We start from the raw sequence: 27,443 nt of genomic DNA, 5'->3' as shown, positions 1-27,443 counted from the left end.
GAGGGATGTGATAACTACTGCAAATCTTATTGTTTGGTGTACAGAACTGAGTAATTTTACTAACAGTTATTCATTTAAATAGGGTTCATTTAAATCTCATCAGCCAAGTAAAAGCTGCCCATGAAAGCAATGTCCTTTGTAACCTTTCCATACCAACTAGATGATTTTGCTATACGACAAGATATTACTTGAAAGTGCTGTAAACAAATATTTGAAGAGAATTACATGTCAAAATGTGGAAAAATAAGGATACAGTTTTCAGGAAAATTTAGTTATCTCTGCTTTGGAAGACTCAGCAAAATAAAAGCAAAGACAAAAAATGACTGTTAAATTCTTGATTATTTGCAGAAAAAAAAATTTCAAAGTATTACTCAAAACTAACATAGTCACGCATGCACACTTCACTGGGCTCCTAAGAAAATACTACATTGAGATTACTAATTTGAAACTTTCTGAAAGAAGTTCTGGGCAATAAAATATGACCATACTTTTAAAGAACAAGGATAGGAAAAGAAGAGGGAAAGGCCAAAATGGTCTAAATCTGGGATTGTTCTCAAAGTAAAAATCCAGTATCTGTGAATGTGACCAGACCGTCATAAGGTATTCATATTTAGCTTTCATTTAATATGAATTTTTGAGTTAATTTAACTAGGTGAGAAAATAAAAACTTACTGAGGAAATTTAGATCAAGTAACAAGCAGTGGAAGCAGAATGATCAACATAAAAAAACCTGATAGGTTTGAATTTGAGATTTTGAAAAACAGAAAGGATAAACATTACACCAAGAAAAAAAAAAAAAAAGCAAAGAAGGGGAATGAAAATAATACTCAAATTTGGATGCAAATCAAGTGTTATATCTTATCACAAAAAGCTCAAGATCTCAAGCCTAACAATTACATTTTGGTAGATGTTTGTTTATCCAACTTTCTTTTGAGAATGCCTTTGGATCTGAGAAGCAATGTAATATCATGAGTAAAAATAGTAGCATTACAGGTTATAGAGGTCCATAAAGAGACTTGCATAACTTCTGTTTTGTAGTGAACATGAGCAATGCAAGAGGCTGAAATCCTCCACAATAAAGCAGGACTCTTGGACTAAACTAGAATAAACAGTAGGTGAGCTCACATTTCTTTAACAATAAGAATCTTTATTTTGGCAATCTGGTTGTGGCCAGCGAACACTGATGAAAACAACAAACAACCGAAAGGCCACTGAGTAAGTGGAAAGAATCACAGGCAAGTTCTTATAAAGATTATGATAATGTTATCATATGTAAATATTTTTATTTTTAATTTTAGAGTTGTAATTACATTTGAGAATAGTATGGGCTAGCACATAGATGACAGTGGGAAAACTTAAGTGTTTTTCAAAGTTATCAGGAAATCACTTATCCTGAAATATTCTGAAGTCAATAACCTTCTCACATTTTAAGGCCACCTCAATTAGAGACTACAACTGTGCTGTAGAAGAATAAATATCTTCATGTTCCTACATACTGAGTTTTGAAACACAAAAAGAACCTGTCCTCTCCCTCCTCTTACAAAACAGGACTGTGAACATCACAGAAAGTCTGGGTGTGTGCTTGTGCATGCATGTGTACAGGAGATCTTATTGACAAGAACTGTTCAAGAAACAGCTGTAGCTGATATCAGAACTTGCCATAAATCGCTGGAATTGCATTACATAAATCACCGTTTTCTGAAACTAATATTTAGCATTCCTCAAGTTTCTTCAGGAATAATCAAGTGGTAAAAGAAAAAGTGTAATGTATCTGTCCTTGTCTGTCCCTGGCCAAGAATTTTATTTAGGAGAGTTAGAAGGCTACTGCTATTCTTTTGCTTGATTATTATTTAGTTTTGTAGACACGTATTATATAACATGTGCTTAAGACCATCTGTTCCATACATATTTTTGACTATCAGAAGTCATTGCTAAAATGTTGGGCAATTTATTTTATTATGCAGTTGCAGATATATATAAAGAACATCATAATTGAACATAATAACAGAAAAAAACAATTAACAAAAATATCTAAAAATCTCCTGCTTTAATCTTGCTAATTTAAAACTCAAAACCTTAGAGGTAGCTGCTGTTGACACAATCTTAACAGAACAATCTCTCGTATTGGGGAGATTAAATCAGTAAGTCTTCAACTCTATGACAGACATCATGTATTTATTTGAAGGATAAGCATGCAAGCATTGACAGATTCAAGCTTCTCTTGAACAGAGACAGTTATATCTTGTCAGGGACAGACACAACTCACTCCACTTTCACTTTGTGTGAAGGTTATTTACCTGATTAGTGAAAAAGAAGCACGCATTAATGGAACTGGAGATTTTACAAGGAATGGAAGAATCCACCTCTGTTGTTTTCCACTTTGGAGTTTATAGACTACCATTAGTAATTCAGCTATGTCACCCTTAAGTTCCCTTTAGGGTCTTGGGTGAATAAGTTCTCCATACTTTGCTAGTGACCATTCTGTGTAGCTGGGGTTGAAGCATCTATGATCAAGTTTATGACACACAGACATCTCTGCAGAATCCTCCCTTGCATACCCACACCAGAGCATGCCAGTTTCCCCTACAGTAAACCCCAATGCATTTCTACTCTCTTTCTTGCACATTTACATTATGGTCCTGCTTAGTTCCTCTTCAGGCTCTACTTTGCTCTTTCTAAATCTGTTTTAACAATTAATTGGCCATCTGTGTGATGCTTTCTAGTTTGTTTGGATACATTTCAGGTTTTGAAGTTTGGTCTCTCATTCCTAGTAACCTTCATGCTGTTACTTAGCCATGTTGATTTCCTGCAATGCTCCTGCAAGCCTATCCTAATGGGTGACAGGCACCGGTACTGTCTGATCTGTATACCTCCAGAGCCTGAAAGCATTTCACCTTTTACATACCTTTTATCTTTTTTAACATAAATGAGAAAGCTTGTTATTCATGACCTCTTTTAAGTCAGTAAAGCTGTGGTGTCTGTGTTTGGCCTTTTCTGATAGTATAGGAACAGCTACCAAGAACATACCCATCCCCGGGACTGGTGCAGAGTTATTGTCACTTTATGCCCTCTTTGGAAGGATCAATGGGAGTAAACGCAGCTGTTCTGCAAAACCTCTACAATGAATTTTCAAGGGAAAACAGTACTGCTAAGCTACAACTTACCTGAGCAAGAGTGTAATGATCTAACTTACAGTAATGAGAATTTTTAATTTGATACCAGAAACTGGAATGAACAGATGAGGTCATATTTCAACTACTGAATGTAATATTCACTGTTACTATCAGGAGGCACTTGTCTATAAGGACTAAATGCCATTACTGTTATTTATCATAAGGAAATTATTAGAAAAACAAACAAACAAACAAAAAAAAACACAAAGCAATGCACAACAGCATTAGGGAATTTACAGAATAACAAAAAATCCACATATTGTCTGGATAGTGTGTGTGGGGGTGGGGTGGGGAGAGAGGAGTCCATTTTCTAAAGAGGCCAGCTTATTTGCTCATTAATAAATACTTATTTAGCATATGTAAGACAGAAAATCTATATTTTTAATTCTATTAGCTTTGTGCTACCTGTCTTGTTAGGTTTTTTTGCTCCTTCTGTAATTCACATTGCCCAGTACCTGGGTTTATTACAGAAGTATAGGAGGTATATTGCCATCTAGATAAAATGCTTTAAATGGGAATTTGCTTTGAGCTATATTTCAAGCTCAAACATGGAAAAGTGGAGATCTTGATGCGTTACTTATATCAGGGTACTGTTTGTGATTCTGGATACCAATTTGAAAGATATTAATTTTTGTTGCTTCCACTTGACAGGTAAACTTTTCTGCTATAACTGCATAAGAAAGCTTGAGAATCTGCACAGTAAAACCTAGTAAGACTATGTGCTACTTCTAGATCTCCTCCCAAGGTAACCTAGACTGATCTGAATGACTGAAGGGCATGAGTTCCTAGAGAGTCCCAGTACATTTTGAGTCCCCCTCTGCATCATCCCCTTTCGTCTACTAGTTATAAAGAGACTGTACAGGAATAAGGATCTCAGGGTCAATGTACATATTCTTACATAAATATTAGTGTGCAATCAGAGCCTTTCTCCCTCTATTTGGCTTGAAACTTATATTTTAATCTTCCCTAAAAAACATTAGGTCTCATTTCTTCAATATTTAAAAGTTTTTTTCATTGATTCTTAGATTTCAGAGTTACCCTTCAAATTTGCGCACAAGATGCTCTACTTATATTTTGTGATATAAGTAGATATATTTTGTGAATAAACAGAGAATTTCAAAACAGGGCTAACAGTTTGCACTGGGTAGCAATAAACATGCATTTTGAGCTACTTCAAAATATAAAAGCAATAAGAAGCTCTAGAAAAGAAAGAAAGAGAATTGGGGTATTTTGATCCACTACCAGTAATAAAATAACTATATTTGTTTCCGTAATGACCTGACCTGTTGCCTCAACAGTCACTCTCAATAACAATTCACAACTCATGCACATCTACTTCACCACTATTTCATTTACCAGAATTGAAGCAACTGAGAATAATCATTATGAAATAATAAAATATCCCTAAGAAACCCCAAACAAGGCTGAGAATAAGATTCAGGGTTTCTATTTGCTGATAATGTAACTTTAGAACCGATTTCATTACTTTATTTAAAAAATGGGTATAATCCAATTGAATTAATAAAATTCTTTTTCCTCTATAACCAGAAACACAGTATCCTTTTAAATAGGAAATAGTTTTCTTTTTTTTTTTTTTTTTTCCTTCCCCCTGCCTACCCCCAAGGAGTGGAATAAGAGGAAAAAAAAGGGATGAAAAAGAAAACCATCTTCCATTTGCTTACATTACATGCAAAGGGCCATACTTCCCTCAATACTACAACATGCAGTTGCACCTGTATCTGTTATTTTTTTTAGCTTCTCAAACGATTCTTAAATTTTACATGATTTTTCTACAAAGATGACAGTTGGCAAACAACATATAAAGTGTTTCTGAGTCCTTTTGCACATGAAGTATGCTATAGGCAAGAACACGCTCAAAAAACAATTTAAAAAAAAAAGAAAACCACAAAATTTCCCCCAAAGCCCCACACTCATCCTTCTGCCTTGTTGCTAATACATACAGACTTCATAGACAAGGGAGCTCCTCCAGATTTAAGCCATCACTACAGCTTTTGTATTGGTTCTGGCTGAGATGGAGTGATTTTTCCCTGTAGCAGCCCTCATAGTGCTGTGCTTCATATTGGTATCTAGAAAGGTGTTGAGAGCACACCAGTGTTTTGGCTACTGCTGAGCAGTGCTTACACAGCCTCCAGGTTGTCTCTCCAAAATTCTACCTCCAACCAGTAGGCTGGGGGTGGGCAAGATATTGGGAGGGGACATAGCCAGGATCGCTGACCCACACTGACCAAAGGGATACTGCATACTTTATGACATCTTCTCAACAATAAAAGCTAAGAGAAAGGTGGAGGAGGGGAGAGCATTCGGTATTATGATGTTTGTCTTCCAGGGCCACCACTACACAAACTGAAGCCCTACTTCCCAGGAAGTGGCTGGATATCACCTGCTGACGGGAAGTAGAGAATAAATCTTCTGTCTTCCTTTGCTTCCATGCACAATCTTTGCTTTTGTGTTATTAAACTACCTTTATCTTGACCCACATTTGTTTCCACCTTATTTTCTCCCCCTCCTGTCCTGCTGAGGAGGGGAGTGATGGAGCGGCTTGCTGGGCACCTGGCATCCAGCCAGGGTCAACCCACCACAGCTATCAGCCCAAACCATCCAATTAATCCTTTTAAAAGACCCATCACTAAGTTATATTTTGAAAGCAAACATTTTCTGGAATTTATGTTGAAAAGAAGAATCACTTTCAATGTGGACCTCCTACACATGGGAGCAAACATTGCCATTGTGGCAACTCAGTGAGTGTCAGTAGTCTAGTACAAGTAACGTCCTAAACCTGGATACCAATATAAGATCTGAAGCTGGAATTTTGGCAATACAAAATTACTGGTGCTCTTTTTCTTAGAAAATATTCACAGGATAATTGCATGCTATTTATCATATATACTTTTTAATTTACAGATACCAAGAAATTACTGAAACTTAAAACATTTGTAGTTTTATGTTAAAAAGCATTAGACCTGCCTCCAAGAAATCTAGACTTACATCCACACTCTTTCCCTGCTTGCCATATGGCCTTGGTTAAGTCATCCTTGTGTTTCAACTTGCCAGTTTTAATGTAATATTTAATGTTGATTGACATAAAGCTGAAGGTTATCGGATAGAAGAAAATGGTACAAGCACAAAGCCCTGCCCTATTTTACGATTAGCTAACTTGAAGTCTACTGACTGACTTTGGGAGCTGATAACAATAACTTACAAGACAAAGAAAAACCTGTGCTCAAATAGCTTGTTTTCCGTCACAGAAATGATAATGACAGAGAAATCAGGGAGAATGTCATTCAGTGCCTCTTGAATTTTTATCCTTAAAAATCCTTTCTGTTGACAGAGCTTATAAATCTTGAAGAGCTCTGGGAACAATGTTACATATTCAACCAGTGTCGCCATTACAACCAAGGAATTTAACATTTTCAGAATTTGTGCAATAGTTAATAACTAATGGTTAATTAGTTATAACTAATGGCCTTTGATTAAGCATCCAATTTTATAAATTTCCAAAATACTAATGTTTAAAGAAAAAAAAATGTCTGTCACTTCTCACACATTGGAGGTTTTCTGCTCATCTGGAAAAAATAGTGTGATATCTCACCAAAATTTGGACATTTTACTTTGCTTTTAGTGTCAGGATTAGGTTTTCAACTCGATTCTCACTGTATTGTTTGCAACCAAGACATATCAAGAACACAGTCTTTCCAATGAAGAGTGGTAAACAGGCAATGCTTCAGTTCTCAAGAAAGGCATTACTTACCTTGTGAAAGTTCCTGAAATATGCTGCCTTCTCATCTGGAAATTTTTCTAGTCTCCTAGGTCCTTTACTGGAAGCTTTCTTGAAAACCAACCAATAACGCCTGAAAATCTGCAAACAAAATCAATGGATTATATTAACTTTTATTTAAAGTTTTTATTTAGAAATTTTCTTTCAGTTCAAATGCATTTAGTTACATAATTGACCTAGGAATGAATTTTAAAATTACAGTATTTTATTTTAAAAGTATGGAAAATTCTGAGAATATCAATTATTTCTACACAAGTAATCCCAGTTGATCAATTTATACATATTGATTGTCAGTCCTTTGTAGGCTTTTTTGCTTCAACTTCTTTCATGTATGCCAAATTTGACAATTCCTGAAATGGAAATAAATCCATAAATTTTGAATATGAAAAGAATTATAAGGCTGTCATTAGAGAAAGTACTTTTGAAAATCACCACATGCATTTTTAGCTTTCACATTTATACTCTATTTCCATGAGAGTATCAATACCATTGAGAAACATTCATTGCAGCTTTTAACACAACACAGTAATCAGCAGTTAGCATAAGCTTGTATCCACAGGAAAGAAAACACAAGGTTGTAGTAAGCACCAATGTGATCATTACTGGACAACAACATTTAGTTCTCTCACTTGGGTCAATAACAAACTTGATAAGGAAAAACTATGCAAATTATTAAATTTGGGGAATATGTAGTAAAAAATAAAATCTTCCAGAAAACACAAATCAAAAGAATATTATCCTCTCATTTTAACGAGAAACACACTAGATTTTGCTTAAAATGCATTTTTAAGCAACAAGGGTACTTTAGTAGACTATTTAGAGAGCATTGTGATGGTATTGCCATAACCAGAAGTTTAAAATCAGGATTGAATTATCAAATAAGAATACATTTGCAGTTTAAAGAGAAACTGACCAAGGATAATCTTCTAGACTATATTATGCAAGTAAGGGATTAGATATTAATCTAGTTTTATAAACTAAGGAATAATTTGCTTCATTCTCCTCTTCAGTGCTTGCACAGATCTATAAACAATACCATGTAGATTTTTATGTTATTACTTCAAGAATACATTGAAAAACAAAAAAAAAAAAAACCAAACATGATACTAAATGGTTCCACTGTCTATGTGTGGAGAAAAGCCTTATTTCTTCAGAAGTTCTACAAAATTTAATGACACAATACAAGAAGTACAGCACTATTTAATTTGGAGCAAACACAACTCTGATTACAAAAAAAAAAAAAAAAAAAAAAAAAATCAAGGATGTATGAGCAGGGAAAGCTAAAATATGGAGTTTTCCCCTCAGCATGATGCTGTCTAAACTAAGTATAAGAAGCAAATATAGTGTCATTAAAACAATTAGCTTAATAACCATGCTCTGATGTAATAATACTGACACTATTTTGTTGCATTATGTCAGATGAATGTTATCAGTCAAAATAAGTGTTTTCTTCTAAAACCCTACCATTGGACTACATTATCAATCTGTTTAATTATTAAGACTTTTGGAAGAAAACACAACATTTAACAAAATCATCTGCAAGTATACTGCTTGCAAAGCATCCAAGTTTTACACTTTTTCTACTAAGGTTGTAAGGTGGGAACTGTACAACTGTACTTCCTATCTCAGAAATTATTTCACCTAACCTGGGGGGAAGCAAAGACAGTATTTCCTAAAAAAAATGACATTACACTGTGAGGCATCATAAATCATCTTTATTAGTTAGTACTTTCTTCAAATAACATCTTGGCAGGGTTGCAACTTACTTTACCAAAGCTACATCACTGCTCCCATGGTTATCTCTTGATTAACCCAAACTAACTCTTCACAATGTTATGGAGTGAAAAGCTCCACACACAGGCAGAGGATATCAATGCTATTTTGGCCTTACTAAAAGCAACAGCACCAACTGTCCAAAGGGGCCATATTTATTCATTTAATAAAAGTGTCACTTTTAATAATACTCCTGGCTCTTCTTGGATCTGGGTATTTTTTTAGTCTATGTACATTTTCAGTTCATCTCTCTCCCTCTGAAGAAAGTCTTTTCCTAAGAAACTTTTTATCAAGATAAAAACCATCGCCTTAATTTCAAATCTTTTATTGATTTCCTTATTTTCTTATCTGCCCTTAATGGTTTACAGTCTTCAAAGACTTCTCTTCAGAAAAATAGATTAACCTACAGGCCCCATCATCAGTGGCAGTGTGTTTTAGCACTGCCACAGGATCCACACTTTAGAGATGACCTGAATTTTGGACAGCTGTTAATTCACTGAAAAGTTTTTTGAAGTTTGGGGCTTTTTTTTAGTCTTTTTTTTCTTTTTATTTTCTTTTTTTAAATATATATGCACAGTCATATTTTGTTACATTGCAAAGTATCAGTTAGATCCAATACATCAGAATTATCCCCAAAACTGGAAAACTAGAGAAGCAAAGTCAAGGAGTCAGTTTACTCCCTGTGAGGATGAGAACATTTTCCAGATAAAAGATCATCTAATGCATACTCCAAACCAATTCCTTCAGTGACAAACAAACAGGGTCTCCTGAATGGCAACTTTAGTCTTTTTTTTCACTGGATATCAATCTGGGACAGTGTCGAAGAGAGTTTGAAAGTCTGCAGCTAAAGTGACAAAATTCAAGAGGGAGGCTTTGACCCCCTTATTAGTGGGGACTTCAAAGTATCCATCAAAGAGGGCTAGATGCTAGTTTGTAAGGATGGTCCTTATTATGCCTTTTCCCAAATTTCAGCACTGGGATGAGTTCAAAGACTTCAGCACACAGACTGCGGGAATGAACAGGCCTTGCTTTTAAAGAAGAACACTGAAGAGTGAGAGGAGGGAACCGTAAGTTTTAGCTTTAGTCTGTTACTGCTTCAATTTATTGACATCTGTTTTTTCATGACCTTTAGGGAGAGAAGAGATCTGAAGAATGGAATGGCTCGAAGAGGACTCTTGCTATGCTATATACATATACATCCTTGCATTTAGATTTTTACTTTTTTTTTAACCTACTTTTAAAGCTAATATAAACATATACACTTCCACTGCATTTCAGCAGCATTTTCCTTATTACACCAACAGACAGTTTGTATTTCAGTCTTTGAAAAATCATTAGCATATGAATTTACCTATAAATATGAATAAATAGGTGCAGATGTGAGCATACAGCAAACAAACATTTGCCTTTCATAAGGCACCTCATTGTTATACAGAAGCCTACTCAATTATTCACGAACTGTGAGATACTCTTTTATCCCTGGCCTACTTTGGGATGGCATTGGCTGTAATCAAAACTTCTGAAAGACTTCTAAAAGTCCTCAGGTATTGGGGTAGCCATTGTGAAAGAAATCAGTATCAGCCCTTTAACAACAGAGAGAATGAGAAATGCTCACAGTGTTGTCTCCATCATATTTAGTATTTCCTGTGAGATTTAAGTGTCTGGTTTTTGCACATGCATAGTTGAAGAAACGCCAAATATCTGATCATTTAATCAGTTTTACAGGATTCTTGGATAAGCATTCACTGTTGAGCGAGTATGATTTAAAAAATTTGTATCGAGGGCAAACAACATAAAGCCTAATTCTGTGCCATTATTTTTTTTCTGGAGAAATTCAGAAAGATAGAAATAAGCATGTGCTATGTTTAGGTTTCCTTTTATTAAAGTACCAATTAGAAGGACCAAAACTTGTTCAGTACAAACTTGAGAAAGATTCTATCAAAATTGCCTACTGAGACCATGGCATAGCAGAGCTTCTTTAAACAACACCCTTCCTCTTGTAGTTTTAAAAGATGGACAGAGCAGAAAAAACGTATTCCGCTAGATCCCACTACCTGTGCAAGTATATATCAGTAAGCAATGGCAGTACCTCAGCACACTTGTGGTCTGGTGAGAGCTGATTCAGCTGCCCCGTGCAATATCATATGTGAATGATTTTCATTACAATGTCCAAGCTTGCAGAGGAGAGCAGCCTCTGTTATTAACAACGGACTCTGCATAGCCTCATCTCATTAATGAGAGAAAAGGATTCCAGGCCTGAAAAAATATAACCTTATCTCCCTCAAAAGATTTCTGAAATTTTTCCAGTCAGAAATTCAACTTCCAATGCTGCTCTATTTCTATTAATATTTAGAAATCCCCTTTTAATATTTTATTTGAAACACTGCATTTGATCAATTCATGATAAAAATCTCTGCATAATCTTATTTATTTTTACATTTTCTTCTACTTAATTCATATCTCAGCTCACCTTTCCAGCATGTTTGTATTTTTTAATGTTCTTGACTAATATATGCAAAAGTTTGGCCTCTGTATGTATCATCATTTTTCATGCTCATATCATACAGATTTGTTTTATTCTTGTTATGGTTGTTCATAATAAATCCATTAAAAGACATATTACATGAAATCCATTGGTTAAATTAGTTTTTTAGAGAGAAGAAAAACCTTTTCCTTTTCCTAAAATTATTTAAAATAATTGGTTTACAATGGGAATCTTATGCATGAATCTCCATTTTCAAGAGATTTCTAAGGCCTTTTCCTAGTCATTTACAATAGATATTTTTGAGAATAACATCTCTTTCTCTTTTTATCTACAGCTGTAGCTAATAAAGCTTTGCCAGTCATCACAAATATTTAGAGAAGGGATTGACAAGTCTGTAAAAATTTTTCCAGAAAATCTACCTCGCAGTCAAAAAAACAAAAACAAAAAAACCCTCCTCCATCTTTTTTTTTTTTTTTTAATTTTTAAATGGTGCCAAAAAAGAAAGCTGCAACATTATAAGCTTCTTTTTGAAACTGCTTAAGGTGATCTGAAATCCCCCTGCCCCTATCCAAAAGTGCACAAATGGAAATCACTTTCTTGGGCATACTGGAAAACCATCTAATTTTCTGCCACTAGCTGTAGAAACATTTGTCTCTTGAGAGAGCAGCAGTGAGTCAGCTCCTAGTTACTAACAGAAACCATCACTGACCAGGACGGGCACTGAAGCATCACTGATGGGGCTTTTTGCTAGCATAACCCATCAAATGGTTCTCCCAGGAAGACATCTACATAATAATATTCAATCCTGCATTTACATCTCATTATCTGCAGGAAAGGCTAGTTGATTTCTCTTCCCTGACTTTCCATGCACAGTGCTCTCCTATTAGGCAAGACAACATCTGCAGTGTATGCATTAAAATCACTAAAACATAAATATGTTCAAATTTACTTTACTAGTTATCTTCATTAAAAATGGATATTGGTTTTTATCGGGTATGTGAGAGAAATTAAGTATGTCATGAGCAAAAAAAAGTCTTGACTTACAAATAAAAAAACGTAGCATTCATAGTAAGAAAAATAAAAATAGTTGACACAGTAAAGTCATTTAACCATTGTTTTGACATCCACTACTTTTTGAATTTTCTGTGTAAATTTTGGCAAAGGGAGAAGAGACAAGAGGTGACACCTTCCCGCTTCAGAGGATCTAAACTTGTCATACATTCAAGCAAAATTTAAGAGAAATTGCAAAGCAGTTATTATCTGTAAAAAGACCCAAGAGGAAAACGGGAACACAAAACCATTCATGCCTCAGCTAAAGAGTAAGTTAAACAATATAAGCTATTCCTGAGTAAAGTCAATAGAAAACAAATCAAAACAAAAGAAAACAAACCAAAACACCTCACCCTTGCAATCCACCTACTTGAGTTACCAATACTTTGCATTAAAAACACAAAAGCAAGTACTGTTGTAACAAGACATGCCACCCCTCCCGCACTTGGGCTTCTGGGCATCTTTGAAATTAAAGTGCCCTACAAACAGTGTTTTCCCTGTGTTGAACAGCACTGATTTCACTGTCTACTTTTTTGAAATACAGTTACCACTGCACAAATTGGGTGCAGTTTGGGTGGCAAATTTGGATCAGTATGAAAAAAGAAGAGAGGTGGAACACTACTGAACAGCACTGAGCTCCCGAATTAGCACAGAGGGTGAAGAGTAGCAGGAAATCAAGGCCAGCTCCTGCTCCTTTACCACACCATTGAGAACTCATATATCTCCCAGCATCAGAGCAGAGATCCTCCACAGTCATCTGAATTTCACCCCTAAAACAGGAGAGGCAAAAATAGCCCATAGCCCTGCTGAGAAGAATGACGTTACCTGCTTCTGGCAGCAGCTCCAGGATGTGGGGCCAAAACTTTACCACAAGATACAATAAGCCTTGGGAAGTTTTTTAAAATTGATTCTAACTCTCCACCCACTCTTGCTTATTTCAACATATTTTCTTCAAACATTACCAAAGTATCTACCACAAAGCAACTGCAATAAAAGCAAAGCTGTTTAAACTGTAAGGCCAGGATTAAAACCCCCCACAAATATATCCTAAGAAGTTCACTATATGCCTTTAATAAAAATTGCTGTCTGAAGGTGTGTTATGCAGGCTATCCAACAAGGAAACATTCCTCATGTATGAAAACCTTGCACATACCCTTGAGTTTCATTTTATCATCCTAATTAGGAAGCAAGGTTAAACCTCTAGTTTATAAACCGTGTAGTATGACCTTCTGCAACATTACAGAAGACAATTAGGCCTTGGATCATTTTAGTGTCATAGTTCAAATTCTAACATTTCTGATAGTATTTTATTATTATCACTATTTTCCAGATTGCAAATCTGCTGGCATTTAAAGTTGGGAATAGGAGAAATATAGAAACATCTGCTACAAATTGTTTTATCTCAGATTAGATCAATCCTTGTGGGCTTGATTGCAGTCAGTATGAATTAGGATGGTTAGAGAGAGATGATTAGGGACGATTCACCCAGTTATAGTATACATACGTCATCTTTCTGCTACCATAACATACCATTATAGATTCATATAGATGTTTATAATAGACTATAATTTATGGTGTTATAGTCTCAGGCTATACATGTAATCCATAAAAAGATTTATTTTATTATTAGATAGTTCTGTGAAATCAAAGCATATTATAGCAATTTTCCAACTATTCCTATACTAACTAAACTACTGTGTGTATAAACACTTTAGCTATGGAATCTGAAGTATTTTTTTCTGTGTTCAGAAAGAGCAGGGGATAAATATCTGAAAAAAATTGCACACTGTATTCCTGTGAAAAGTGTTACACAATTTTATCAATCCTTAAGCACCCACAGCTTAAAAGCTCACCGTTGTTACTTTGCTTTGAACTGCCATCAGGGCAATTCAAGGACAGAGGGACAGCCTACATAAATAATGTGCTCAGTCTGTAGCAGTCTGCAGATCAGCAGAATTTATCACTTATATCTGAATTGATCTTATGGTTATTTAAAAAAAAAAAAAAAAAAAAACAGTTACAGCAGCCATTTTCTGCATTTCTGACTCAGTTTTGGCAAGACTACCATTAGTGATTCTTTTGGAGGAAAACTAATACTGTATGCTTTGTGTCTGGCCTCAGAGTAGATGAGGAAAAAAAAAACCTCAAAACAAACAACGATAAAAATTTAGTTACAACAGTTTTAGCAGGCATCCATCAGGAAAATCTCAGAACTTGCAATATTTTTAAAGAAATTATTGTGCCCAAGAAATCTCAAGTATTTCACTGAGCTTAAGCTGAATGTGTAGCAGCTACTTATGAACATTTATGTTGCCAGAATTTGTAACCAAGTTAGTATCTCCTCCCACAGCTACATTTCTAAATGTAACCAGAAAAAAAAAGTACCAACAGAGAATGTTATGATTTCATTATACCTTAATATTAAATTTGAATAACTTCTCAAACTGAATTAGAGTAACTAGCTTACTTAAATCATTTGAAGTTTTTTGGTGGAAATACCAATTTTTCCCCCACTTTTAACAGTGTTTTATTTAATTAGTTACAAATAAACATAGTCCACGTGAATACAACAAACCACAAATGATGGTTCAATATTCTGCAATGGAAAGCAATATTTACAGAACAAAAGTTATAACTCCTTTCATTAGTTCTTAATCACATAGCTATATATTGAAATAATGGAAATACCACTGCAGTAAAGCTTCTTAATTTTTGACTCTTCCATAGATGAGTTTATTGAGCTGAAATGCAGTATCCTTTACACATATTTAGTAGACAGTCATCACTTTGTTCTTGAAAAAGCTAAAGGCGTTTAGCATACCTACAAGGGAACCTAATGCTGAGAAACAGACAAGTTAGAATTATTGAGATAGAATTCTTATTTACGACTTTATAAAACAAAATTTAGACCTTTACACACAACCTGAAATATCAGACTTACATTGAAAGATGATATCTATCTCCTCAGATCCTTAATATTTTATGTTAGGAATGCAGGGATTTGTGAAAATAAGTGTTACAAAATCAAAACCATGCAAGAGAATACCTTAAAATGAAGCAGAGCTTCGGAACAGGACAGTAATCACAAACCTCTATTCTATACTATCAAGGGACAAAACCTCAAATAATTTTTACAGCTCCAGTTTAGAGGGTTAGAAGCTCAAATTCAGCTTCAGAATCCAAAATTATTCCTTACATTTACATTACTACTCTACCACATCTATCCTTAGCTTTCTCTACGTTATCACACAGAAACCTCTCAGCAGAGGTATCACAGTCAAGATGCTGTTATTTTGACTCACAAAATAAGTGGAAACAGTATGCTTTACATGGGATTTAATATAGCTGAGCAAAGCACTATGTCTAAAGCACTTCCCACAAAGAACAAAAATGTGAGCTGAATATAAGTGCCACTGTATATTTATGTAGGTTTACAATCTCTAACAGCAATTGGTCCTCAAAGCAGAATAGGAAAGTTAGAGTCTTTCAGTCTTGGACACATTTTGTCATTTCAGCAAATATCTAGAAAATCTTGCAAATCCAGTCACACTGATATATATGGGTGAAAGCTAATTGTAAAACACAGGTGCGACTATTAAATGCCTGATCACAGCCCCAGACACATGCATGAAGTGTATGCAATGTGTTTAAATACAGTGACACAAAGCAATATATAAATGCCAACATAGAAGAAAAGCCCTTCAAACATACTGTGACACATTGTACTACAGGACAGAGTACAAATTCTAAAAATGACATTTATCCATGACATATCATTCAATAAACCTCTGAAGTATCAGGGTGTATGAATCAATCATGTTGGTTTCCTACAAATCAAATGTATCCTTTTTTATTAAGTTACATATTCTACTTTGAATCCCCTTTAAGTATTATGACATCTGCTAGATTTTATGGAGAAATTTATCTTATATAGAAAGGACATGCTATGCAAAATGAAGCCTGCAGTAGCATTCAAGTAGGAGGCTACAAATAGTAATGATCAAGAGGATGTCTAATATGAGTGCCGTTTTTTTGACATTTGATCACTTGCATTACTGTAACCTATAGGTTAAATTTCCTCCTGCCAAAGAATGATAGCCTTAACAGATGCTAATGTGGCCCCAAAGACCTTCATTATATCTGACTTGTAACATAATTGAAGGGGAGGAAGATGAATTAACACCTCATGGTAAGTGGAAATAACTAAAAGCTCAGAGTTAGCAGGAATTTTCTGCAGCATAAAACGGATACTAAAATTGAGTACCATGGTGAAATTTTCTACAGTATTAATACACAGAACAATATGGATTTTTTAAAGTAAAAGCCAAAACAAAAAACAACTCAAACACCCCAAAAAAACAACAGTCATTTGCTCTGGGTCTGAAGAGTTTAAGAGGAACAGGTACGCAGACAGAAAGATACATGTTTCAAATATTTCATTGATTTGTATTGCTGATTTGGATTACTGTCACTCTTGTGCTACTTATTTTACAATATTTCCTGAAAATCTCTGCTTAAAGACGTTACCAGTCTGCTATTACAATGCATCAATATCGCACTGAATAAATATATAATCTAAAACAAGAAAAAGATGAGAAAATAGTTTTACATACAACTAAGAGGATATGGGAGAAAAAGCTAATCAGCTTTAGATCTTGTAACTACCAACACCAGTTCTGTTCAGCTTTTTTTGCGACAGCAAATTTTTTAACAGATAAAGACAGTTTTTACTCAAAGAAAACTAGCATGAAAGAGCTTAAGAACTCAAATGGAGCTGGTGTGTTACATTCCCAGCCAGGATGCTCTGTGGAGAAATGTGCTACTACAAGGGATTTGCAATCATGTTGTTACAACCCCAGGGAAATAATGCAGAGGAAAAGCAGATGGTTTCCAAACCAAAATTCGTAAGTCCAACAAACCACTCTGAAGTCCCTGCTCTGTACCTGTGATAGGTCTCAAAAAAGTCTGCCCTGGAAGTATTTTAGAGATTCACCTAAAGTTTATCCAGGTAAATGCACAGAAGCCACGCCACTGCTTTAGCATACTTTGGCTCAGACCCAAATTGTCAACACTCAAGGCATCATAGATCAAACACAAATTTCATTGTTAAGGGAAAGATGGTCATCCCACCAAGTTAGTAATATTATCTCAGAGGAAAAAAACAACAAAAACAACTTCCCCCCATCACTTCCACTGATTATCACCAGCTTTCCACAGCTTGTAGGAGATAAGCCTGTCCTTTTAAACTGTTTCCCATGGGCAGAAGAAAATTATTAGTCTGCCCAACTGATGCTATTTATTTTGATATTCTCATCAGCTGCATATAAATAGAAAATATCTTGATTTGCTGTGCTCTGGGGACCACCTGAGGGCAGGAGTGGGTAGAAGAAGAGAAAAAAATAATGTAGCATTTCTGGACAAATCAAACAGGCAACCTATGATACAGAGTACAAACATCTAGCATATTGGTTCCATATTAGCTAATACAAGTCCCTTTTCTCACTTGCAGTATTAAAAGTGCAGCTAGGTCAACAGCAGAAAATTGTGTTGCTCACTTCCCGTGACTGCTGAGATGGTCTCAGCTACAAGATCTGAAGTTGTAATATGTAGTCTAACATAAAAGAGAAACAGGACTTGGAGGGGTGAAATGTTGTGTGCTTATTAGTATTAATTCCACCAGAAGCAAGATTTGGCTTTGCAGTATTAACTGGTTAATCCTCATATTTTAGTTGTGAAGCTTGAGTGAGAGTTTAAGTGTAAGACTTAAAAAGTAGGAGACTTGTTACAGATACAGCTTTATTATATAGTGATAGCAATGAGTAAACTCACAAAACCACAGCAAGTCAGCTTCCTTGTTAAGCAGTTGTTCCATGCAAAAAGTTATTAGAAAATAACAGCTACATAATAAAATATGTGTATTTTATGGAAAATACCCTGTAGGTTTAATAGAATGATTACTTTACCTTTATTAATAGCTACTCTGAATAAGAACATACTATGAATCCTAAACTAAATAAAATTTACCAAATTCTGTTTGATAAGTACAGAGACTGTCACAGAATGGATTAACAATTTTATTGTAAGATTTTGTATTAGAATATTGAAATAAGCAAAGTATTACGACCAATTCTGAGCTTCTTCAAGATAATTTATTTATATGGTGCCAGTTGACTGGCTCAACACAGGTACTGTTTTACACATCAAAAGTCTGCAGAAAGTATGTCTTCTCAACATATTTGTTTTGTAATGAAGTCATAGGGAAAATTCCCAATTTTCAATGCCTTAGAATTAAAGTTTCTGATTTGGGTTGGAGTGGGGAAAAGAGACAAGGTAGGAAAAAAGTTTTCAGTATAGAATTACATAAATGAACACTCACAATTCCAGGCATCCTAACTGAATTATTCAGAGTTTGAGAGGTGTTTTTTATATTTGCACCATCTATATATATATATGAGAACACATACTGACAGCAGTAGGTGAACTTTAATCTCTGCATGTTAATCAATATATTTTCCATTCATGCAACAACAGATGTATTGATGTATTTATATCATAAATAGGATTTTAAATCCACAGTTATATTTCCAGGAACTCAGAAATTAATCCAAGCAACTCTTTTTATTTGGCCATTAAACTCTTGCCAGTATACAGACAGGTCTAAGTCTGGCACTGCAGAGCAGCAATCGCTACACATGCTCCCTTTCTATTTTAAAGCCTGTACTTAAAATGACCCAGCTTGTATATCAACTGAAATAGAGTTAGGTAAGTGTTGGGCATAGATGAATGAGAGGAAATGTGCAAGTCACTGAGTCCTGCCTCCTTCAGTTGCAGAAAGCCATGCAATAGGTGCCTGCTACTTTTTGATCGCCTTCTCTACTCATCATACTATTTATATCCAAGGAGATATTTGAAGTCAGAGCGTTTTTCTTGTCCTCATGGTACTGGCTCACTAGGATAGAAATAATTTCCTTCCTGAGGAGTAGCAGGGAGAAAAAATACCAGACATTTCACATTCATAATTCTTTTTTCATCAGTGATCAGTGGTTAATACACAACCATCAAACCTGTGGAGAGCTAATTTTTATTGTAATTTAATATATGTCCCAGCAGAAATTTTAATTCTTACAGCTAACATCTGCATGAACTGAATTTTGCCTTTGACTCCAAATCACTTGTTTTAGTACTGACTTTTGTATTTTTAACATATATTATGATGAATATATTAGCAGGAAGAGACTTTCAAGTGCAGACTTGGTAGTTCAATGCAGCATTCACCAGTGAACTCACAGTAAAACAACCATTGTGACCCTTAGCAGTTGAGAATGCTGTACCATCTTACCTTTTGATGGCAGAGACTTATGTTCTATGTCTCTTTAGAAGGATCCAACTCTATTATTTTCAGACAGCACATAGTGTGTAATTTCTCCTTTGGTTCCTCTACCTTACAAATTGTTAATTAAGTCCCTGCTTCCTATTGTTTTCCTTCAGGTATTCTTAAGTCTGCCCTGATGGACTTTAAATAATCTTTCAATAATCACCTTAAATGAGTTCAGTCTTGGTTTATGATAGATTTAAGCTCTAAGACTTTATAAAATATTACATAAATGGAGCTGACTCATAATGGAATATCAGTCATATTTACAGTGAACATTTTTTTACTTTTTCACAGTTCTACATTTCTCTACTGTTATTTCCATTATTGCTGCTATTTCTATTGCTACAGATGACAGGAATTCCTTTTCACTATGAACAGCCTCCATTCTTTTATTATTAGCAGCACAGCAATTGAAGAATATTATTAGCATTAGTAATTGTCTCACAGGATGTGTTTCAGGACATACACTGTAATGACATAGAGGAGTCTGTTTATTTCCACCCTACATACAAAGCTGAGGTCTCCTATTCTTAAACATTAGCAAACTTCATTCTACAACAATGTTTGCTTTGAAGTAAAGCATTTTAAAATATTTTGCAGATCTTTTTGATGCTCCTATCCTTGTTTCTGAAGGCTGCAGAAACATCATTAAAATGCAAGTTTTTTAATCTTACAGGCATTGAAGACAGGAGGTTTATGGGGGTTTTCATTTTTTCTAAACTTGGTATTTGTAGAAAGTAACACAGTTGTTCACTACATGGCTTCCATGTCTTATTTATATTAAACTTTTCCAATCATCTTTTGCAGATGAAAGGCTTGCTATTTAGTTATCTGCATCTCAAAAGGGAGTGAGGAATACTCCCACCGATCACAGGCAGAAACAAGAAGAGAAGAGAGCAACAGTTTATTTCACAAAACTGAGCCAAGTTTGGCTTCAAAATACTGTCATTAAGATGTGTGGTCAAATTACTCTGAACACGTCTACATTAATATTTTCCCAGTTTCTTTTCAGAATTTTCTTTTTTGCTCATTGCTAACAAAAATTCAAAATCAAAACATAATAATAAAAAAAAAGGAAAAGAATACCTTTACAAGATATAACAACACGGATCAATACTATATTGATCTTTTAGACAAACTCTAGAAGCATAGTAGTATGAATCTGATTTTTTATCCTATATCTTGCTTGCAAGAACCATTAGAATTGCCCTGACATAATTTGCACGAATTAGTCCACATATATTCAGCTTGTCTTTCTGTGCTGTTCAGCATACAGAAATTGTGAGAAGGCCACAATATTTTTATCTTAATCTTTAGTTCTAGAAGTTTTCAAACAACCTCAAATTAAAATTGAAGCGATATAAAATCTTGCAGACAGAGAATTCTGTGTAGGATTAACTAAAATGTTTTCTATTCCTTTGGAAAATCATTATTTTTTGCCTAGCATAAACTTTGGATTACAACATGTTCTGGGCTTACTTTTAGAGTCTTAGTCTTTATCTAAAATGGGATTATTTTGAAAGATAGGTTAGAAGTTCTCTCCCCTTGTCCCCATTTTTATAAATAGAAAAGAACAGTTTAATTTATTAAATAAAATAATATGCCTTTGATGTTTTTTCAGGAAAAGCAAGGCAAACTGTAAAATAAAAAAAAATCCCTTACTGACCATAAGGTAATTCAGTAACACAGTAGAACACCTACTTAATTCCTTTAAGGTCGTGCCTGTTATGTCATTCTACTTGTCATCATTCCTTTTAACAACACTACACCACTTCTCCAGAGATGCAAGTCACTTATGTAAGTGGGTGCTTGTTCTAAAAATACACCCACAATTAAATGCCTGACCGTGTGTATGTATACCTTTACTCAGATGCTTTACTGAGGGGAATGTATACCCTCAAAATGAGGCAAAGAAGATGTCAAAATTTAACAAATTTATAGCACCTCAAGTGGAAAATTCACTAGCACAGAAAATTTAAACAAAGTGTATGTTAAAAAAAAACAACATAAGCACTTGCAAGTTTTGCTGACTGAAGTTCTTCATTTTTAGGGCAGCACTCTTTCTGATGTTGCCACTGGTGATTAAAATTTCTTAGAACTGTCACAGAAATGGTGTGTGTCTTATAAGAGAGTGCTTATATTAAGAAATCTATTTTAGTATCTCTTTCATTACTTCTGCAGAGGATTCCTGAAAACTGTGAACAGCAAAAGTTTGAAATGGTAGCTGAGATCACTGTAAAATCACATACTAGTAGTCAACAGCGCCACTCAAGGGACTAGCTGACCTCCATAATCCTACGAATACATGATTTAATGACTAAATGCAACCTTAAAAGTTTATATTATCTTTTAGAGCCAAGTTTAGTTACATTTTTCTCTGCAAAGAATTTCTGAGGAAAACCAGCCCGGAGAGCTCTTTCTCTAAAGATATAGCCTTTTTATTCTTCTCAGTTTTGCCCTTTATTAGCTTTACAATTGGACTTCAATAAGATGGAGAAAAATTGGTCCAGAGCCTACAAGAGGTTTTGCCACTTGTAGACCCTGGAAGCAGGGCTCTCAAGCAAAGGCAAATGGTTGAAAGGTATCAAAGCAGCCTTCTATCAAGGCCTACTTCTGAAACTGTAGAAAGCATTAACACAGTCTGCTTTTACCAAGCCAGCCTCAGTCTTCTCTTTTCATTCTCCCTCCCGCATTCTTATATTGCTACCTTCTTCTCAGCAACAAAGCTTTGGTCACTTTTGGGGAGCAGTAACTTAGCATGGCAGCTCTTTCCCCTTTTAAGATTGAAAAAAGATCTGAAATTCAACTTTCTCTCTTCCAAATAAAGGACGTCCTAAAAAGCTTAGGTATAACTTTAGTGAACACAAAAAAAGTCAATGAACTAAAGGTCTTTTAACAATGGTTGTGGCTCACTACATAGCTGTAAAATACAATTACAGTGTCTGTGGAATAAGGTTTAGTAATTTCTAAATAAAAGTTTAGTGTTGTTTTGTCTAGAGTAAGGATACGTAATTCCTTTTTTTTTAATCCATCACGCTTTATGCCTCCGACTTGCATAATTCTCTGACCTCATCTCCTCAGTCTAAACATAGCAAAGTTCAAAACATGCATGCAGATGTCAGACTGTGAACAGAAGCTGAATAGAAATTTGATTTCATGTACTGTAATGATAGTTTCCATTCTTCTGAAAGTATGAAGGGAAACAAATAACTCCATATCTGGGATCACAGTTTTATCTGCTATTAAAAAATGTGTGCTTTTACTTTCCACTGTATTCTTTGTTCACAAGTTTTTGAAATTTTGATCACATCATCAAGATACTTGTATCAGGACATCTCTGGGAAAGTTCAAACTTGTATCTTTTACTCCCAGTCTAGGATAACCTGTATCTTGTACACATTAAATATGATCATTTTGTTAAATTTTAGAGAAGAAATAGTACATGGCCAACATATGGGGTTTTAAACTAAGTTGGGGTTTGTTTGTTTGTTTTTTATAATGATACTTTTCTCCTCATGTCACTGAACAAAACAGTGTTTACAGACTTGCACTACTGTAGCAGTGGTTTTGATGACAACATCCATCATGAAGGTTATACCACAACCTGGGTTAGAGAGGTCGCAGGCTCAAACCAACTGCTTTCTGTTGATTTCAGAAAGGTAGTTAACACCTTGCAAACTAGAAGTTGAAATTTCATTGACCTTAAAATGTTCCTCCATTATATTTCTAACATGACTAAAACATGGAAAATACAAGGAAATACACTTGTGACCTTGTGAGATGGTAAGCTACCCACTCTACTTAGAGGCAGTCTCATCTGGCCTCATGGCAGAAGGCCAGGATGGTTGTCCACAAAAATCTAGTTACCCCAGGAATGACCAATAGATCATTAACATTCAGGAAAACTCAGAGGAGACTTATGACTCAGACACACATTTTGTAGTAGAAGTAGCTCTTGTGGCTATAGTGTACAACCCCAAAAATTCATTAATCTCACACATGAATGATCAGAGCCACAGGATTGATATTTCCTGCCTTGCAAAAAAAACAAGCAGAGTGTAACAGTCTCAGAAATTACCATTTCTCTTATCTCCTGTATTGTTTTACAATACTGCCCTCTTCTCAACAATTTCTTTACTTAATCCTTCCAAACCAAGCAAAATAAATGTCTGACGGAACCCCTTCATTTAGTGAGAAGAACTTTTGCTTGCAGCTTACTGGAGAACAATCATCCTGTTTCATGGGAACTGAAAAGGTAGGACAACAAGGTATTTATGTAAGCTCTGCTGTAATTTGACATCCCTGTTAGGCATTCCAATTCCTGGGTTGATTGTTCTGGGTGATTTGTCTCCAGTCACTTTGAATCAGGAACAGAACCTGAACCTCTCAAAATTCAGACAAGTGTTTAACTGGTCAGCTATAGAAAAAAAAAAAAAAAATCTGAATGTCCCAAGGTATTAAGGACATCTCAGTTAACTCATCATTAATATCAAGGTTTGGTGTATTTTTATTTATTCTTGTATAGATATTAGAGATTTCTCCTGCATTTGTCTCTTTGCATTGGATCTGGCAATGAAGCATAAATGCTGAACTAGTGGCATCACAGCCATTTCCATAGCAACACACCAATTTCCCAAACATCGTCACAGCTCTCCTGTCACTGAAATCTGAAAGAAAACCAAGACTGAGGGAATGTTTGTCAAGCATTCAAACACAGTGCTACTTTCAAGTATCCTCTTAAAGTGGATCAATCCACACCTTCAACTAGAATACTGGCATAAATACTTTTAAAAAGCAAACAAGTATTTGGGTTAGTTTGTTGTTGTTTGGTTGGTTTTTTTTTTTTTTTTGGTTTTTTTTTTTTTTTTTTTTTTTTTTTTTTTTTTAAATCAATCTTAATGTAGAAGTTCTTTAGTTAGTTCCAGTAAGCCTCAGTGAATGGATGACTACTTCAAAACAGATGCTTGGTTTTATTGGTCAGTCCCATTCCTTATATGGTTTGTATCACAACATAGATTATCTAAATAAGGGATGACCTCTTCACATTCTTTACTGTAGTAGCACTCAATATAGCCCTTAGATGATACTAGAATACAATGTTACTAAGTTTTAAATATGAAGTTGATTTAAAATTTCTTTGCCTACTGTTGATGTTCTTTATTTACTAAACAACACTACTAGCAAATTGATATTCACAACAGCATATTTTTCATTATTAGTTAACAAACAAAACAGCTCTGGAAGAAAGCTACCACATTAATAACAAGATCAAAATTACTGAAGATACTAGTAAAATTAAAATAAACAAAAAAACACTTAGTACCACCTTTTTTAGCAAGAGATCTGAACTCTGATGAAACTGAAATATTGCATGTTTTTCCAAGAATGCCTCATAGACTATATTTCTCAGAAGAAATATTAAAGCTAATAAAAAAAAAAAATATTTTCACTACAAATTGTTACGCCTTCAATACAGCTAAGCCAATGAATCACCGTGGTCATATCAGAGCATTTCAAATATATTCTACATTGACAAGTTGCCTACACAATAGCAGCCTTGCAATAGAAAGTAGAAAGAAAAAGGAGGAAAAATTAATAACACAGTGAACATATGCTCTGTCTTCCTTAGTCTCCCCTGTCTTTTACAGAACTGCTTTGAAACAAACCTCCGTACTTTCTTTCTTCCCAGTTTACATCATTACAATTCCAGCCTACCCACATACCTACCCAAGAGACAGCATTTTTTTTTTTTTTTCTCAAATCCTGTAACCCTTTCAGGGTTTCAAAACAAAAAAGTCAAGTTATGATAGACTTTTACAAGAACAAAATGCTTCCAGTGGCACCCAGACATTCCACATCTAGAGGATTTAATACACTTCTGTGACTAAGGGGAAGCCCTGCATTAAAGGATGGGTCTATAACCAAATTAAGATATTACTATCAGTCAGGAGAAGGGTAAAGAACAGCATGGATCATCTTCCAGTATTATGTATCTCACAAAACACTGTTTTGATGCTTTGATTCACAGCGCCTGGTGCTTTAAAAGAGAAATGGCTAGCTGCACAGAGAAAAAGAGAAACGGTATGATGACTGGAAATGTTTTGTGATGCAGAAAGGCTATGATTTGTAACCCATGTTTTATCTGATAGTGAAGGAACCTCAACAAAAACTGTAAGTGAAGTTAAACTTTATTCTTAATGTATCAGGAACATGTCTGGAAGATATCTGAGATGTGGTATGAATCTAGCCTCTTTACAGCTCCCTTCCTATTTCCTTATCTGCTGAGCCCTACCTCCTCTTACCCCATCCTCTCACTCTTCTATTCCCTCCCATTTCAGCTCAGCACTATGAACTTATTCAACCCAGTACTTTATTCTCATTGCACGCAGTCCCATACTTCAGGCATGCGTTCGAGGTCCAAACTTTACAAACTCACTCCAGTGAGATTTCTCTTTTGTTGCCTATCAACAATTTTAGTAATTTCTACACCAGCTGAAAAACTAAGGGTTTGGAAAGCATCCTGGCTTCCTTAATGTACTTTGAGAAAAGCATTGCAAAATCTGCTCAGACAAAAAGCCTTCTTAGAAAAGGATCTGAATAGCAGCTGAGAAAAAAAATATGGGATGAAATTTTCCTGTGGTACAGATACAGAGTCCACAGATGCTGCCTATTCCCCCATTACCGTGACACATGCATGCAAAACAGCAGGTACACAAGGTTGAAGACCTACTTGCCATGCTCTATATCTACTATTTTGTGATTGCCCACTTTTCTCATGAGACTGTAAACCAGCTCTTTGAAAAGCAGGTGTGTCACATAACTTATCATGGCATTTTTTGCATTTACTCTAAGGAGTGGAATTGCATTTGCCCTACCTTCTATTTTATCTTCTCTATCTGTTGAATACATAGGACAAGGCATGCTTGCCATTACTGTTTCATAGATTTGTTGCTGCTGTAACACTAGATTTAATTTGCTATTTTAGACGTGCAACACTGGGAACTATAAATATAAAAAGCAGCAGTAAAATCTTCACAGACTTAGCTTTGGTTTTGTCTCAAAACTACAGGAAGACTCAGATACTGCAATTAAGAAGAGATACTTCAGGTACTACAGATTTAATTGTAAATATTTATTCATCTCCTTCTTTTTTTATTTTAGTCTAAGGCATAGGTCCCCAGTCTGACAGCTGTGGTGACCCAACAGACCGAGAATGTAGTCAGTATTATATTGTGAGAGCAAGATAATAACTTTATGGAAAATGATTCTCACTGTTAATTTTTCTAAAGAACAAAATCATTAAAAGTACAGCATAATGCTCTGTAATTATAAACTAAGTCATTTCCCCTGTTAAAAATACATTCTAATTGCTTTAAGTGAAAACACATCATTATAACTTCCCTTGAAAGGGGAACTAATGAATAGATTAGTAAAATCCTTCAGTCAGTACATGAAATCATGTTTATTCATTCAGCTGAGACTGGAACATGTAAAGTACATCTTCTTATGGAAAGACACAATTAGGGAGTATGGCTGGCTCATGGGATTAGCCAAGGGATTTTGAGTTTTCCACATCTAGCTCGGTTGTGTGAATCCTTCCCAGCTTGTTGACTGAAGCTTATTACCATCTGCTGCCCATTCAGTGTCATACATAAAAATGAATTGGTTGTCTTTGCCCAATTCCAAGCTCACAGGTGTCTGGTATTACAGTGACTGACATTAATTAGCACACCTGTAAGCAACATCAGCAAAGATGCAGAAGACTTCAAATATGACAAAGAGGGTTATGTA

The 27,443-nt window shown here is 35.0% G+C and overlaps 1 protein-coding gene across 1 annotated transcript in view; it reads right to left on the bottom strand.

The window, feature by feature from the left end:
- The window catches only part of DOK6 (docking protein 6), a 267,461-nt gene that overhangs the window by 165,387 nt on the left and 74,631 nt on the right, over window positions 1-27,443 (bottom strand). Inside the window, exon 2 of the mRNA XM_042797926.1 lies at window positions 6,943-7,050. Coding sequence (XP_042653860.1) covers window positions 6,943-7,050 — 108 coding nt within the window. The remainder of the gene's footprint in view (window positions 1-6,942; window positions 7,051-27,443) is intronic.

The sequence above is a fragment of the Tyto alba genome, unplaced genomic scaffold, assembly GCF_018691265.1.
Source record: "Tyto alba isolate M040663 unplaced genomic scaffold, T.alba_DEE_v4.0 Super-Scaffold_27, whole genome shotgun sequence".
NCBI lineage: Eukaryota > Metazoa > Chordata > Aves > Strigiformes > Tytonidae > Tyto > Tyto alba.
This window is presented reverse-complemented; position numbering and strand designations above follow the sequence as displayed.